General features: G+C 49.7%; 1 protein-coding gene across 1 annotated transcript; it reads right to left on the minus strand.

Annotated features, from left to right (window-relative positions):
* Window positions 1-4: 4 nt before the first annotated feature.
* LOC122192109 (rho GTPase-activating protein 32-like) lies at window positions 5-13088 on the minus strand (the record flags this gene model as incomplete). Its single annotated transcript, XM_042892574.1, has 14 exons — window positions 12802-13088; window positions 11799-11972; window positions 8084-8190; window positions 6229-6314; window positions 5480-5557; window positions 5051-5173; window positions 4394-4471; window positions 3523-3604; window positions 2673-2816; window positions 1981-2083; window positions 1584-1716; window positions 958-1040; window positions 489-596; window positions 5-119 (listed from the first exon to the last, which is right to left on the minus strand). Coding segments are annotated over exons 1-14 (1542 nt in total), but the record flags the coding sequence as incomplete, so codon positions are not given.
* Window positions 13089-13476: the final 388 nt, after the last annotated feature.

Below are 13476 nucleotides of genomic sequence, written 5' to 3' on the forward strand. Positions count from 1 at the left end.
ATGTGGAGCAGAAGAGGATGTCTGTGTGGTCGATGATGAATTCCACCACAGACGACTGCATCTGCAGTTCCGTGCAGGCAGCTCTCCCGCTGGCGCAGGCAGACTCGCTCTGCTGTGATCTGTAGAAAAGGCAGGTTTTAGAAGTCATTCAGCCAAGATCGCTTCCCCAGGTCTGAATTACTGCAGCCCAAAGCTGTCACATTTGTTCTCTGGAGACTTCCGCAGTGGGCAATCAGTGATGCCACTGAAGAAGTTCTCCTGGCTGATCAAGGGCACACCAGTCCCATCTAAACAAGAGAGCGGCAATGCTCAGCTAGAAATTGTGCCCACGTGGGGTTGGAGAACAGTCCAGGCTCCTGCTCTGCTGTCAGCCACTCACTGCAGATTTTACAGGAGAAGAGCACATGTGGTGCAGAAGAAGGGAGGATTGCTTTATTCTACTGGAGAACAGATGTAAGCGTTCTGTTGAAACGGAAAAAGAAGTTTACCTTAAGAGGTTTGGAGCCCACACAATCGCTAAGTTCTTCGCATGCATGTTTGTGGTGGAGCAGTGCCCAGCCAGACAGGCCAAGTGTCTCATCAGATACGCCAGGGTCCTGGGAAACAAGAGCGGCAAATGTTCAGCACCAGCCAGCATGCCGTGCTGCCACTCACAAAGCAAACCTCACTTCGTGCTAGTTGCTATTATTGCTACTGTCACTGAAGATGAAGTAGATCCAACTTGACCAAGTGCCACGCTGCAGCACCCAGCACCAGCACAGCACAGCTGCAGCCATCAGCTGCACCAAGCGTGTCCCTGTGCCCAGGAACTCACCCCACAAATTAACCCCGTGTAGCCTTCAACCGCTTCAGCACACCCAGGCATCCTGTTGCTCACGTGAGACAAAGCCTGGAATCGCACCAATGCCCTCTGAAGTGCAGCAGGGCTGAGCTCAGCAGGCTGAGGGCAGCACTGACCTGTAGTGAGGAGCGGGCAGCTGCTGGATGACGTCCCGCATTCTGACCAGCCGCTCCTCCTCCGTAGTGGCACCAACAGCATCCTGGAAAAGGGCAGAAAGGGATTGAGACACAAATCAGGCGAGATACCTGCCGCAGGGTCGGGAACCATGGGCACAGCGCGCTGCTGGTCAGCACTGAGAAAGATTTTAGGCCTCCCCAGAGGCATCTGGCGAACATAGCGGCACGCAGCTGGTGCCACCACGGCCAAGGAGTCCAAGCACCGGGCCGGTTTACAGCCTGGTTGGGCAGCTCAGCTCCTCGCAGGGGGCATTCATCTCCAAGTACCCTTGGCTATTAATCCCCTTCCCGTTCCAGAAATAGGTGGGGAATAGCAAAAAACAAACAAATAAACAAACAAACAAACAACACAGGAATTCTCGCAAGCATTATGAATATGGAAATAACCACCTCCAGGGGCCACCAGAAGTGGCATCAGCACGATGCAGGATGTGGCAAAGACATGCGAGTAAAACCCATGGGGCTAACAGAAGAAGGGCCTCAGAGCTGGGGCATGGGGCACTGCTGCAGCCATCTCCCAAGAGGCCCAGGGAAGAGGGAAAGGAAAGGCGTTGCCTTGTGCTTACCGAGAACTTGTCGTACAGCTGGTCGGTCAGCAGGGGGTTTGGGAGCTCCCTGAAGTACATTTTGCAGAGGGAGCTCGCGCTGTGAACGTCGCGGACGGTTAGCTCAGGAACCTGCTCAGACTCAAATTCCTGGCTGCAGAGAAGGACACGAAAATGGTTGAGAAAGAGGAAAGCAAGTCAAAAGCCACACCCAATGCAATCAAGAGTTGGAAGGGCTTCCTGATGTACAGGAGAACACAAACACTCGGCCACCAGCACCACGTCAGCCGTGCTGGATGGGATGTTCCCAAAGGAGACCTTCTCTTGGTGCTAAGGCATTGCCCGCAGGCCTCTGAACGCCCGCAACAGGGCACGTGCCCCTGCTGGCAGCTGTGTCTGTCGGTCGCAGCACTCTTACCGCAGTCTCTGGACGTTGGACGCCACGCCGGACAGGCGGTATATCCCCTGCACCACGCCATGCTGCTCGATGAACTCGGCGCAGCTCTGGAGGACCTGGGGGACTAAAGAACACGTGCCGGCGGTTACTGGAGCTCCTCATTCAAGTCCTGGCTCAGGCTGCGCTCCCGCCACATCCCATCCACTAAGCCCAGCCAGGCTACTGCTGTGTTCTTCCTTGAAGGGGACAGCTGTCACAGACACCTCTGCAGGAGCTGGTGAGGAAACTGGACAGAGATGTGTTCTTTGCATTCCAGAAATGCCAGGACCTAGGAATCAGCCTGGAGAAAGTAATTCCGGGGAAGCCGCAGACATTGCAAGTCCCATCACAGCTCCCACGGGAACGGAGGTGGAAAATCTCACGCCCGGAAGGAGCTGGGAAACTGATGCAGGACACTCTCTTTGGCCAAAAGGCTTCCTTTCTTTTCAGGCTACCAGGGGATTGGCTTACAGGCTTTGCTTTAAGCAAATACAAATGTGCTTGTCCCTTAGGAGCATTTCCCTTGCAGCCATCACCTACTCGTTGATCTTTCTGTCGTCAACTCCCATTCCCCGTTTCTCCACTGGTATCAACCTGCCCCTTGCTAGATACCATCTCCCTTTCATCTTGAGGTTCCCAAACAGGGAGGCTCTCAGGAATGGGCTGTCCCTTACCATCACGACCAGAGTGGAGAAGATGCTCTCCCAGGTCACGGCCGAACACCCTCTCCTTCTCCACCTCCCGTTCTTTCCGTTGCTTTGGGCGGGCCTTCACCACGGAACGAAGGAAGGTGAGGAGCTTGCCGCGCTTCTTTGGCACTGCACAACAAAAGGAAGAAACCAGTTCATCTCAGGTTTGGCTCCGTTGGACGAGGCCGAGCACAACACATTCTACAGAGCACCTCAAAAGGGAAGAACATGATGAGCAAGTGCGTACCAAAATGGATTTTCCCCATCATTGGAGGAGTCCAAGGCCAGACTGGATGGGGCCCTGGGCAGCCTGGTCCAGTCCCACATTAAATGTGGAGCTTGGTTGGCAGCCCAGCTTGAGGCAGGGGGCTTGGAGCTTGATGATCCTTGAGCTCCCTTCCATGCCAAGCCATTCTACAAGGATTCTAGCATTTCCCCAACTCCAGTCATAAACACAGGAGGACTGGGCCAAATCTCTGCACGTTCTGATGGACTTTAATGCACTCCTCTTGCTTAGCTTGCTCAACCTGGGCATTAAGGACCCTCCTGAAAAGCCACGTTCTGATCAAGCACAGAAGCACTAGCACAACCAGACCTCTATCTGTCCACCAGGGACGCTGGCTGTTCTCAGCCTCGTACTGACTTGCAGGAGAACTACCTTTGCCTTCCCTCATTCTCACTGCCTACAAAACACCAGCCATATGCCCCGTGCTATGCATGAAGGATCATCAGCACAGAGGATAACGTGGGAAGGATAAGGGAGGTATTAAACACGCAACACACCCAAAAAAGACTCCATTTTGCTTCCCTGCACCACCAAATGTATCATCCGTACCTGGCTTTGGCACTGAATTGATGAGAGACTCCGGGATTTTTCCGTTAATGAGCTCCACACACTCCCCAGGGAAAAATCCAACCTGTAACAAGAAGAAGACAGGTGTGATACTGAAGGCAGCGTTTCTCAGGCCTGAACTGTTCAAACATCACATTTTCCTCATAACGTGCCTGCCGGATGCTCCGTAAGACAATCCAACAAAAAAATGGCCTGCTTAAAATTAATAATTATTCCAAATTGGCAGGCAAATATCCATAAAACTGTGTATGGAGTGGGGAAAGGACAAGTATGCTATGCACCCCTAAATATCAAGTGTGCCCAAAGGGAAAGACTTCATACAGAAGATATATATTATGATAGATTGATGCAGCTAGATCTGAGTTTGCACAGCCTATGAACTTTCTGCTTGCTGACTGAGATGCAGCTGCCATCCCCAGCTCTGAGCTACCCAGCGTTCTGCAGCCAGCAGCAGCAGCAAGCACACAGAGGCTCTGTTACCCTGCCTCATCTCAGCTGACAGGCAGCGACTTCCTAAAAGACACTGACTTCACCTTCTGCATGGCTGCAAGCACAAGAGCTCAGAGACACTGAAACACGTCTCCTAGCTGCTGCATTTCCAAAGGTGCGGTTCAGTGGCCGTGACCTGATGCATGTTGTGAGGGCTCTTCTTTCTAAGTTAATTGAGGAGGCAGTTTCCTACAAGACCAACTTTCAGCTCTGGCCTAAGCCCACAGCAAAAGGCAAAGTCCTCTGACACCAGCACAAGGAAACTATTTTCCATGTGGAGCCATGCTGTGCAGGCAGGGCAGCTCTAAGCTGAGATTCCTGCCTCGACCAAAGCTGCGCTCTCACGTCTGAAGCTTGTGCCTACCTGAAAGCCGTGCTTGCCTCTCCAGCGGGGGCTCAGCTCCTGAGGCGGCATATCGATGACGCACACGAGGTCTCCCACCTGCAAGAGATTGCAACGTCAATCCCAGCTTCAGCACGGCTGGGAGGAAAGCGCAGCTCAAATGACTGCATTCTTCTGCACTGCCCAATATCGTCAAGCTTGAGAGCCATTGCACCAGTGCAGCTCTTCAGGCATTTGCAGTGGTACAACCGAACGTGGAGGTAGAAGAGTCACTACAACACACAACATACAGAATTCAGCTGTTCAGTAGGAAATGGTTCTCAAAAGCAGCAGGCTCTTTGCCAAAGGGAGAGCTCCAATTAAACCGCAGGCATAAGTCAGCGGAACAGATCCTGAGCAGATCTGCACACTCCATACACTGCTCTGCCATTGCTCAGAGACCAGGCTACCACACTGGGCAGTAGCTCTTTGATCACAAGATTCCAATGCCAAATAGAGCCATAGTTTAGAGATGGCTGAACTCCTCCCTGCATCCAACCCAGTGCAAGTCTAATCTGGAACCGCATCTGCTGGGCTTCACCTCACCAAACATTCTGAAGGTGTCTGAGAATATTCCTGATAGCTTCACATGTTATACTCTTCTGTACAGGACAACAAGGAACGCCCTTAACTGCTTACCTCCAAGGAGAGTTCACCCGGTGCCTGGGCAACGTATCTCTTAATAACGTGGGCAGCAGCAATAGCTGGGATATTAAGAGATGACTCCTCACGGACCAGCAGGGGCTTCCCGTTGTTCTCAGCCTGAAACAGAGAGCACAGGCCATGGTGAGGAGCTGAGGGCAAACGAGGAGGATTTCAGGCTGAGGAGCACGTCAGCAGAGAAAGCTGCAGGAAATGCACTCGGTCCTTATCATGGGCACACAAGAAGGAACGGCAAGGCTAAGAACATGCCCGCAGCAAGGAAAGAAAGCCTTTAAGGCAGCTTTTCAGTGACACTGATAGAGCCGCAAGGATTCGCTCTCTCTTGAAAAGCAGGAGAGCACATCTGCGGCTCACTCTGCTGGCTCAAATCAGGGAACAAAGACCAATCAGAGCTCCGTACTCTACCTCCATCCGTGTCATGTCAGGCCCACAGCTGATCTCGCTGCACGCGACGCCCATCACAGCAGGCACGACAAGCTGGAACTGAAGAGAAACACGCTCATATTTTCTCTCTTCACATACCACAGTATTGAGAGACTACCGGAGAACTACCCTTGGCTATCCTCTGGCACAGGCAGGTGCTCTAGAAGCAACCACTCTGTTCACTCCGTTCAAATGGGACAGCCCATTAGGCAGCATTTGACCAAGCAGCTGTCCCTCTGCTAGCAGATGGGGACTGGCACAAAGCAGCAGATGCATTCGCCCAGGGCGCTCTGACAGCGCAGCAGCAGGGCAGTGAGAGCAATCATTGCTGCAGGTGCATCTGCTCCCCGGCCACGGCTCCCAGCAGCCTCACCACCGGCACCTGCTGCAGCCCCGCACATCAAGGACATTTCCTTGATTGCATCTCTGCTGTGCTCCCTACAGCTGCCGCGCACACTCACACAGCCCAAGCGTGCGTGCTTGTGACCTTGGGTCACGCTGTGCAGCTCGGCACAAACTGGGCCTAGGACTCTTTGCCTAAGGGATCGGTTTCCTTCAGACCAGCTGGTCACAGCACCACACACAGCATCCTTCTGAGGACGGAGCTGCAGGGGAAGGGAAAAAACCCACACGGGACCAGTGTCCCATCAAAGCTGAGTGAGGCTGTGTTACCAAACATGGTGTGACACAGTGCTGGTCAAAAACGTGGGGGGACAAAGCGTGGCACGTACCTGGCAGGAGATCAGAACAAGGTAGACAATTCCTTGAACTCGCAGCTGTTTCTTGTCACTTTGCTCTGTTCTTCCACGAGCGAAAGCTGCACCAAGGGAGCGGGTAGAGGAGAGAGAAGGAACAGGTCTGTGAGCTTGCATAATGTAGCAAAGATGACAAGGGAAAAACCATGGGACAAATGCCATCTTTGTGGATCGCTTGGGAATGCAGGTACTGGCTGAAAGTTACGTCTGATGGACAAGAGTAAGCAGTATGAGCTGCTAGGAGCTCCACCAGCCAGCAGCTCTCAACACCTCACTGCCCACCCCTGTATCTCACGCCCTGTCTCAGCTTACCTACAAGATGCTGCGCAAGACACAAGGGGTGAAAACGAAGGCACTCAGTCGCTGCACAAGGGCAACAAGCGAGCTACTCACGCAGAGCTCAAGCGCTCCAATGAAGGGACGCAGCACGCACTGCTCCTCCCCTCATTCCAGCCGCTTGTGACATCACTAAGGGCCACCAGGCTGCTCCGCCATGACAACAGGGTGGGGAGGCAAGACCATGTCACAGGACCAGAAGATTCCAACACGGCACCCAACATTCTAGAATCAGCGGGCGGTTGGAATTCTACCTCAGCCCAATCCTGCAGAAGCTGCCATGCGGTTGTCATGACCACAGCGCAGGACCCAGCGCTTGCTCCTGTGCAGCCTCGTACGACTGGCCTCAGCTGTGCAGCCTGGTACGACTGGCCTCAGGCCGTCCCTCTGCAGGGCCTTCCTGCCCTCGGGCAGATGGACATTGCTTCCCAACAGCGTACCTTGCAGCGCAGGGCCTATGTACAATCCACACTGGAGTCCTATAGATCTCTATCAAGCTATGTATACCTAGAAACACAGTCTCGACTACCGTCTTTTTTCTTAGTCTTGAGGTACACCATTCAGCTGTTTCATTGCCATCAAACAACCCCACTGATGGCACACTGCTGACACAACGTCCTTGCAAACACAGCAGCAACTCCTGGCACCGATAGCTCTGGGTACAACAAGCACAGGGCTCTGGGTTGCTTTGGATGCAGTTGCAGCATGGATCTGAGGGCTTTGTGGAAGGGGATATATTGCAAATTGCACCGACGTTTTCAGACCATTTCTCTTTCGGCATGGTCCCAGCACCTGGCATGCTGATCATCATCCTGAATATACATTTTGTCAAAATTCCACAACTAATGAAATAGTTCCTTACCAAACGCAATCTGATCACTCTTCTGGCCATATTTTGTTCCAGCTACCGCTTCCTGCGGGTGGCACAAACAGCGCTGCATCACCTATAGCTCTCTGCTCTTACAGTTCTCACGCTGTCTGGGCAGTCCTCGTGGCCTCTAAACTCTCTCATGCCACACGTGCCACATTCTGAGGCACAGAATACGTATCACACTACTTCAAACGCCTTTTTTTTTTTTTTTTTTTTTAATATAATGATACTAGGGATAATCATCTGGAGCTAGAGCAATATGAAAAAATTCCCTTCAGTTCAACCATAAGTCTGCCCCATGGACTCCAGAAGAGCTCTAAGAATACGCAGGGTGGACATGGATGGCAGTTACCATAAGAGTAAGCAATGAAAAATGAGGTTGTGAGCCATGCTGTGTCATTGCATCTGCGGGCAGGGATTTCTCCTTGGACTGAGCAGAGTGCAGATGTAGCCTGAGAAAAGAACTTGGGATCATTCAGGAAAAGGAAATGAGTTGAGTAATTAATTGAAGAAACTCACGTTCTAAAGGTACTTAGAAGGAGAGAGTATTTCCCAACAGAATGGGTTTAACTGTCTATTCCCTGTTTTGTTCGACAGGTCTACTCTATGTATGCTTAGACTGACCTGAGAGGGCACGCTTCAGCACACCCCAGAATTTCCAGTTTCCACATCGTCCAGGCAGCGCAAGTGCGGTGTACGTCTCCCTTGGCACAGACATCAAGCTTTTCTTCCTGTGCAATAAACTAATTATGACGGGGGAAGGGGACAGTACAGGCCTCACAAGAGAAGAGCCTGGGGGAACGATTTTAGAGCTGGGAGTCAGGCAAATGACTCGGCTCAAGTGCATCTATACCAATGCACGCAGCATGAGCAACAAGCAGGAGGAACTGGAAGCCATCGTGCACCAGGCTAACTACGATCTAGCTGCTGTTACTGAAACATGGTGGGACTGCTCCCATGACTGGAGCGTTGAGATTGATGCCTGTAAGTTCTGCAGAAGGGATAGACAAGGAAGGAAGCCAGAATATTCATCAATACTGAATTCATCCTGCAATTCAGGAACCTCACAAGCAACCTGAAAAAAGCGTCTTAAAAAAAAAAAAAAAAAAAAAAAAAAAAGAAAAAGGAGAAAAAGGTAATCAGCATCCCAGCAGCTGTTCTTCTTTAAACCAGGGTTCCCAAGCATACTACAATTGAACAAGCTATAGCTTATCACATCAAAAGCCATCTAGAAGATTCAGTTATTGGTACTGGCCATGTCGGCATTCGCTCACTGTAAGCATCTGCAGGACAAGTCTATGGACCGAATGACCTTGTGCACCCATCCTTCTGTCTTAGCTGCAAGAATAATCCTCACTCCCAGCCATTTCCAGTTTTCTTTCTTACAAAAGATGAAAGATAGAAATAAGCTCTTCATTCAAAAGTTACTTTATTATACAAACAACTAAATTCCAGCCTGGTTTAATCCAAGTGCCATCTAGTTTGCATACAGAGAACTAGGGTGCATATAGGAAAGAACGCATGCACACTCCAGTCTTCAATGGCCAGAATATCATAATAAACACATAGAAAAACAGCCTTTACTCTGGAGGCTTGTATGGCAAAGCCAATTGTTTTGACCAGCTCATTAATATACTATATCTAGTTTGTAAATTCCAGCTACGTATTTTATATGTCATTATGATCAATGATTCACAGAATCACAGAATCACCCGGGTTGGAAGGGACCTCAAGGATCATGTAGTTCCAAACCCCTGCCTAGCAGGGCCACCAAACATATACATTCATATCAGGTTGCCCAGGACCCCGTCCAACCTGGCCTTGAACACGTCCAAGGACGGAGCATCCACAACCTCCCTGGGCAGCCCGTTCCAGGGCCTAACCACTCTCCTTGTAAAGAACTTCCCCCTAACATCCAACCTAAATCTTCACTCCCTCAACTTGGATCCATTTCCCCTAGTCCTGCTATTGTCAGCCCTTCTGAAGAGTTTACTCCCCTCCTGGGTGTAGGTTCCCTTCAGCTATTGATAGGCTGCATGATTGTGGAAGCCCAAAGGGCAATCTCTCATTTTCAACAGACTTCCTTTTGGACAGAGATGGAATTTATTACATTTAAAATTCATCACTCCTCTTTCTTTGCAACACTGTCCTCTGCCAAACTCCTCAACACAATCAGCTGAAGTCTTCTACCTGAATTTCTGGGATGACTGTGACAAGTATTCCTTCACAATGCTCAGATGTGCACTGTCTCCCATGAGCATCTTACTGGACGCAGCATGCTGCAGCATCTTTGCAACAGAACCAAGGTTTCTTCGTTCATCTGTAGTCAGCTGCCCTCCAGCTGAAAGATCCATTAGGTCAAATGCATCCGGTGCAACCGTGGCCGGATTCACGTAGCGGTGATAGAGTAAGTTGCCAACAATCTAGGACAAGTTGAGGAGAGAAAAAAACACGTGCAAAACCAATGGCACAGACCTCCACTGAGTTTTACTGACACTACTCTGAGTGAGTTCTGACCAATTACTTTCCTGTGAGCTGTGGGCCCCGTTCAAGATGCAGGGTCTACTGCGCTGCCATTAATAAGCACATGCTGTCCCTAAGAATCTTAGTTTCACACTGTAACATAGATACATACACTAAATAAATGCACAACTCTCAACACAGAGGTGGTAAGACTGACCACTACTAGCTCCAGAACAACACAACTGCAGATATTCCTACACACAAAGGTTTTCAAATTTCACTTTGAATACCACCTGTCCATATATTTTTAGAAGTTACCAAAGAATTCCTCAAACAAGCGTAAAAGTTACTCTGAGAATTAAACCAAGCTTAGTCTAACAGAAGGCAGAACAACTACGCTACAGAGAAACCTGGTACTGCAGTCTCACTAAGGGATAGGAGCCAATTCCTAACACAGGTGTGCAGAATTGACCACCATCTCCAACAAAGCAAAAATGGGGAAGCGTGGCAAACCAAGGAGCTGAGCTGAGAAAACAGCAGCTACTTTCTGCCCCTTTTCCAGAGCACTTCTCTCTCTCTCAGAATACCTCTTTGGTTAACAAGCAACGTTTTTAGCTACACATCCCCATTTTGAAGACTAAACATTTTGAAGAGTAAACTCTTCAAAAGGGCTGACAACAGCAGGAATAGGGGAAATGTTTTAAGTTGAAGGAGGGAAGATTTAGGTTGGATGTTAGGGGGAAGTTCTTTACAAGGAGAGTGGTTGGGCCCTGGAACGGGCTGCCCAGGGAGGTTGTGGATGCCCCGTCCTTGGACGTGTTCAAGGCCAGGTTGGACGGGGTCCTGGGCAACCTGATCTGAGTGTGTATGTTTGGTGGCCCTGCTAGGCAGGGGGGTTGGAACTACATGATCCTTGGGGTCCCTTCCAACTCGGGTGATTCTGTGATTCTGTGATCCCCAATTAAACACAACTGAGAGGAACTCAGAAACGTTTAATCCAGAAGTAAGAAACTCAGAAGCACCGATGATGAGCGGTATTTGACATTTCAAAACAAGTCCAATTCACCCAGCTAAGTGAGCAGCAATGAACGCTGAGGCTTTTTTTGTCTTTTACTTCATAGCATTGCTTTTCCACCACTTCCCTTGAAGTGTGTTAAAAACAAAACAAAAACAACCAACAACAGAAGCCTCAAAATCTGGTGAACATCAAGCACTGGAAGAAACACAGAACTCTGACTGGGGACGGATGGGAGCCAATCAAGAGTTTATAGACACAGATTGAAGGGAGGACAGGGACAGATGACGTAGCGGGGGATCTACAGGCCAACCAACCAGGATGACCAAGTGGATGAAACCTTCTCATGGGCAGACAGGAACAGCTGCATGCTGTGATTCTATGAACACGGCCTGTGTTGACAAGGACCACAATGCTCATCTCGTTCCAACCCCCCGCTGCGTGCAGGTTCACCAACCGCCAGCCCAGGCTGCCCAGAGCCACATCCAGCCAGGCCTTGAATGCCTCCAGGGATGGGGCATCCACAGCCTCCTTGGGCAGCCTGCCCGAGTTGTGGGCAGAGATTGGCTTGGTAGAGTAAGATCTACGGTATCTGTATCTATGAGTTAACACAGAAGAAATGCTTTGGGGCTTTTCTTGGCCTATCTCTTCATGAGATTCACTTCCAATAGTCTCAACACCCCTGTCACAGGATGATCTTTACACCTTTCAGAAGAAAGCCATCTTGAGCTGATGGAAAAAAGCTGGTAGCAATTGGACAGATGCATGCAATGAATCCAGGGATGGTTTGGAACGATTAACAGAGCAATGCAAAGCAGCTGAGCAACTTGTAGAAAAAAACAGTAGCAACAGCTTCCATACCCGGCCTCACCATTCTGACATCCCATCTGGTTAACCCAGGACTTGTAAATATCCACCGGATCCGTTCTGACGTTGAGCGATTCGTCCTCAATTATTTCCTTCACAACGGGGGCCAAGATCTGCCTCAGTGCGTTCTGACCACGGGCACCACGGTTGAAAGAGCGCATCTCAAAAATACAGAGGAAACAAAAGGAGTTCTACACAGGCACAACTATTTTCTTTCACTATTTCAACAAGTAAGCAATCAGCAACAAAAGCCATTCACAGCATGCCGCTATGGGAAATCCAGCAGCAGAGAATAAAGCACATACATGCACTTTCCTGAACTACTACTCCAAGAAAAGATAATAATAATTAAACAAACCTTTTAGACGTTACCTGTTTGAGGGCACATACCATCCTCATACTTAAAAGCATCAAAAAAGGCATGACTGCCTCCAACACTGTATGTATTTGGTCTTCCTAGCAAGTTGTCAAGCTCCGTATCAGCCACAAGTCATAAACACCAAACTCCTAAGTGACAATCAACTCCATTATGCCGACAGACAGCCAGAATCCTTAAGCCTGACAGCCAGTAAAAAACCCAAACCAGACAGCATCTGATTTTCAGCCTCCTCATCAGTTCTGGAAAACAGTGACCTTCGCGTCAGCTTCACTCTGGCCTGTAAAGCCCAAGCTCGCAGTCTGTGCCAAGTCCTTCTTACTAGACAGCAGAGAACTTAGATTGGACTGAATCTTAGGAAAGCACTGCAGATCAAAAATAGTGCCTCCCTGAGCAACAAAGCATTGGCTAAAGAAAAATGGCTTTAATCCTAAAGAACAAAGGTAATTCCTCCTCCTTCCAGGTTACAGAAAGGACTGACGTGAAACAGCATGAGCAGAAGGCAGGGACAGTTCAGCATTATCAGCAAATGAGCACAGGACATCACACAAGAACAGCTTCAATTTTAGCAGCGGCCCAAACTGAGGCAACAGCAAGGCTGTGTCCTACGCTACAACGTACTTGATCTCTTCCTGCAATGCTGTTTGCAACAGCCGCAACAGCAGAGATTCCTCTCTCTGACTGGATGCGTAGTTATGCAGCATGAAGATGGCTGAATCCATGAACTTTGTGGGTTTGTTTTGAGGCATCTGCAAAAGCAGCTTGGCCAAGTATGTTGGAGCAGTCTAAAACAAGAAGAAAAAGTACTTAGTGCACGTGTATAATCAATGACTATTAAGATGTTGTCATTATGAAATAAACAAGAGAGTTTGACAAAGCAGACTAAGCTAACAAAAGGAGAATAAATAGAAGGCTTACCCCTATCCTGGGCTCACTTACAAAACTCCAGCAGAGCAGATCTCCAGACAAGATCCTTCCCCACTGGTAGCCAGCTCTTAAACAGGTCTAGGAGGGCTGTAGCCTGGCTGCACCCCTTCCAGCAGCACAGCTGCATTGCCTTCACCTGTGCTCCTCTGCCTGACTCACTGCTCACCTCAGGTGATCAATCAGAGGTTCAGGCCACGACTCCGCAGTTCCCATACAGCACGTGTCCACAAAAGCCAACACCACAAAGACAGACAGCGCCTCAACACTGCAGTGCAGAAGCACAGACTGTTCCAATACACGTAAGCATCTATGACAAGAGCAGTGAATGAAAAGCTGCATACCTCAAGTAGAAAAGATGCTGATAGGCTT

The sequence above is a fragment of the Lagopus leucura genome, unplaced genomic scaffold (assembly GCF_019238085.1).
Source record: "Lagopus leucura isolate 7727_CA_CO unplaced genomic scaffold, USGS_WTPT01 204-0_obj-0_obj, whole genome shotgun sequence".
In the NCBI taxonomy this organism is placed as follows: Eukaryota; Metazoa; Chordata; class Aves; order Galliformes; family Phasianidae; genus Lagopus; species Lagopus leucura.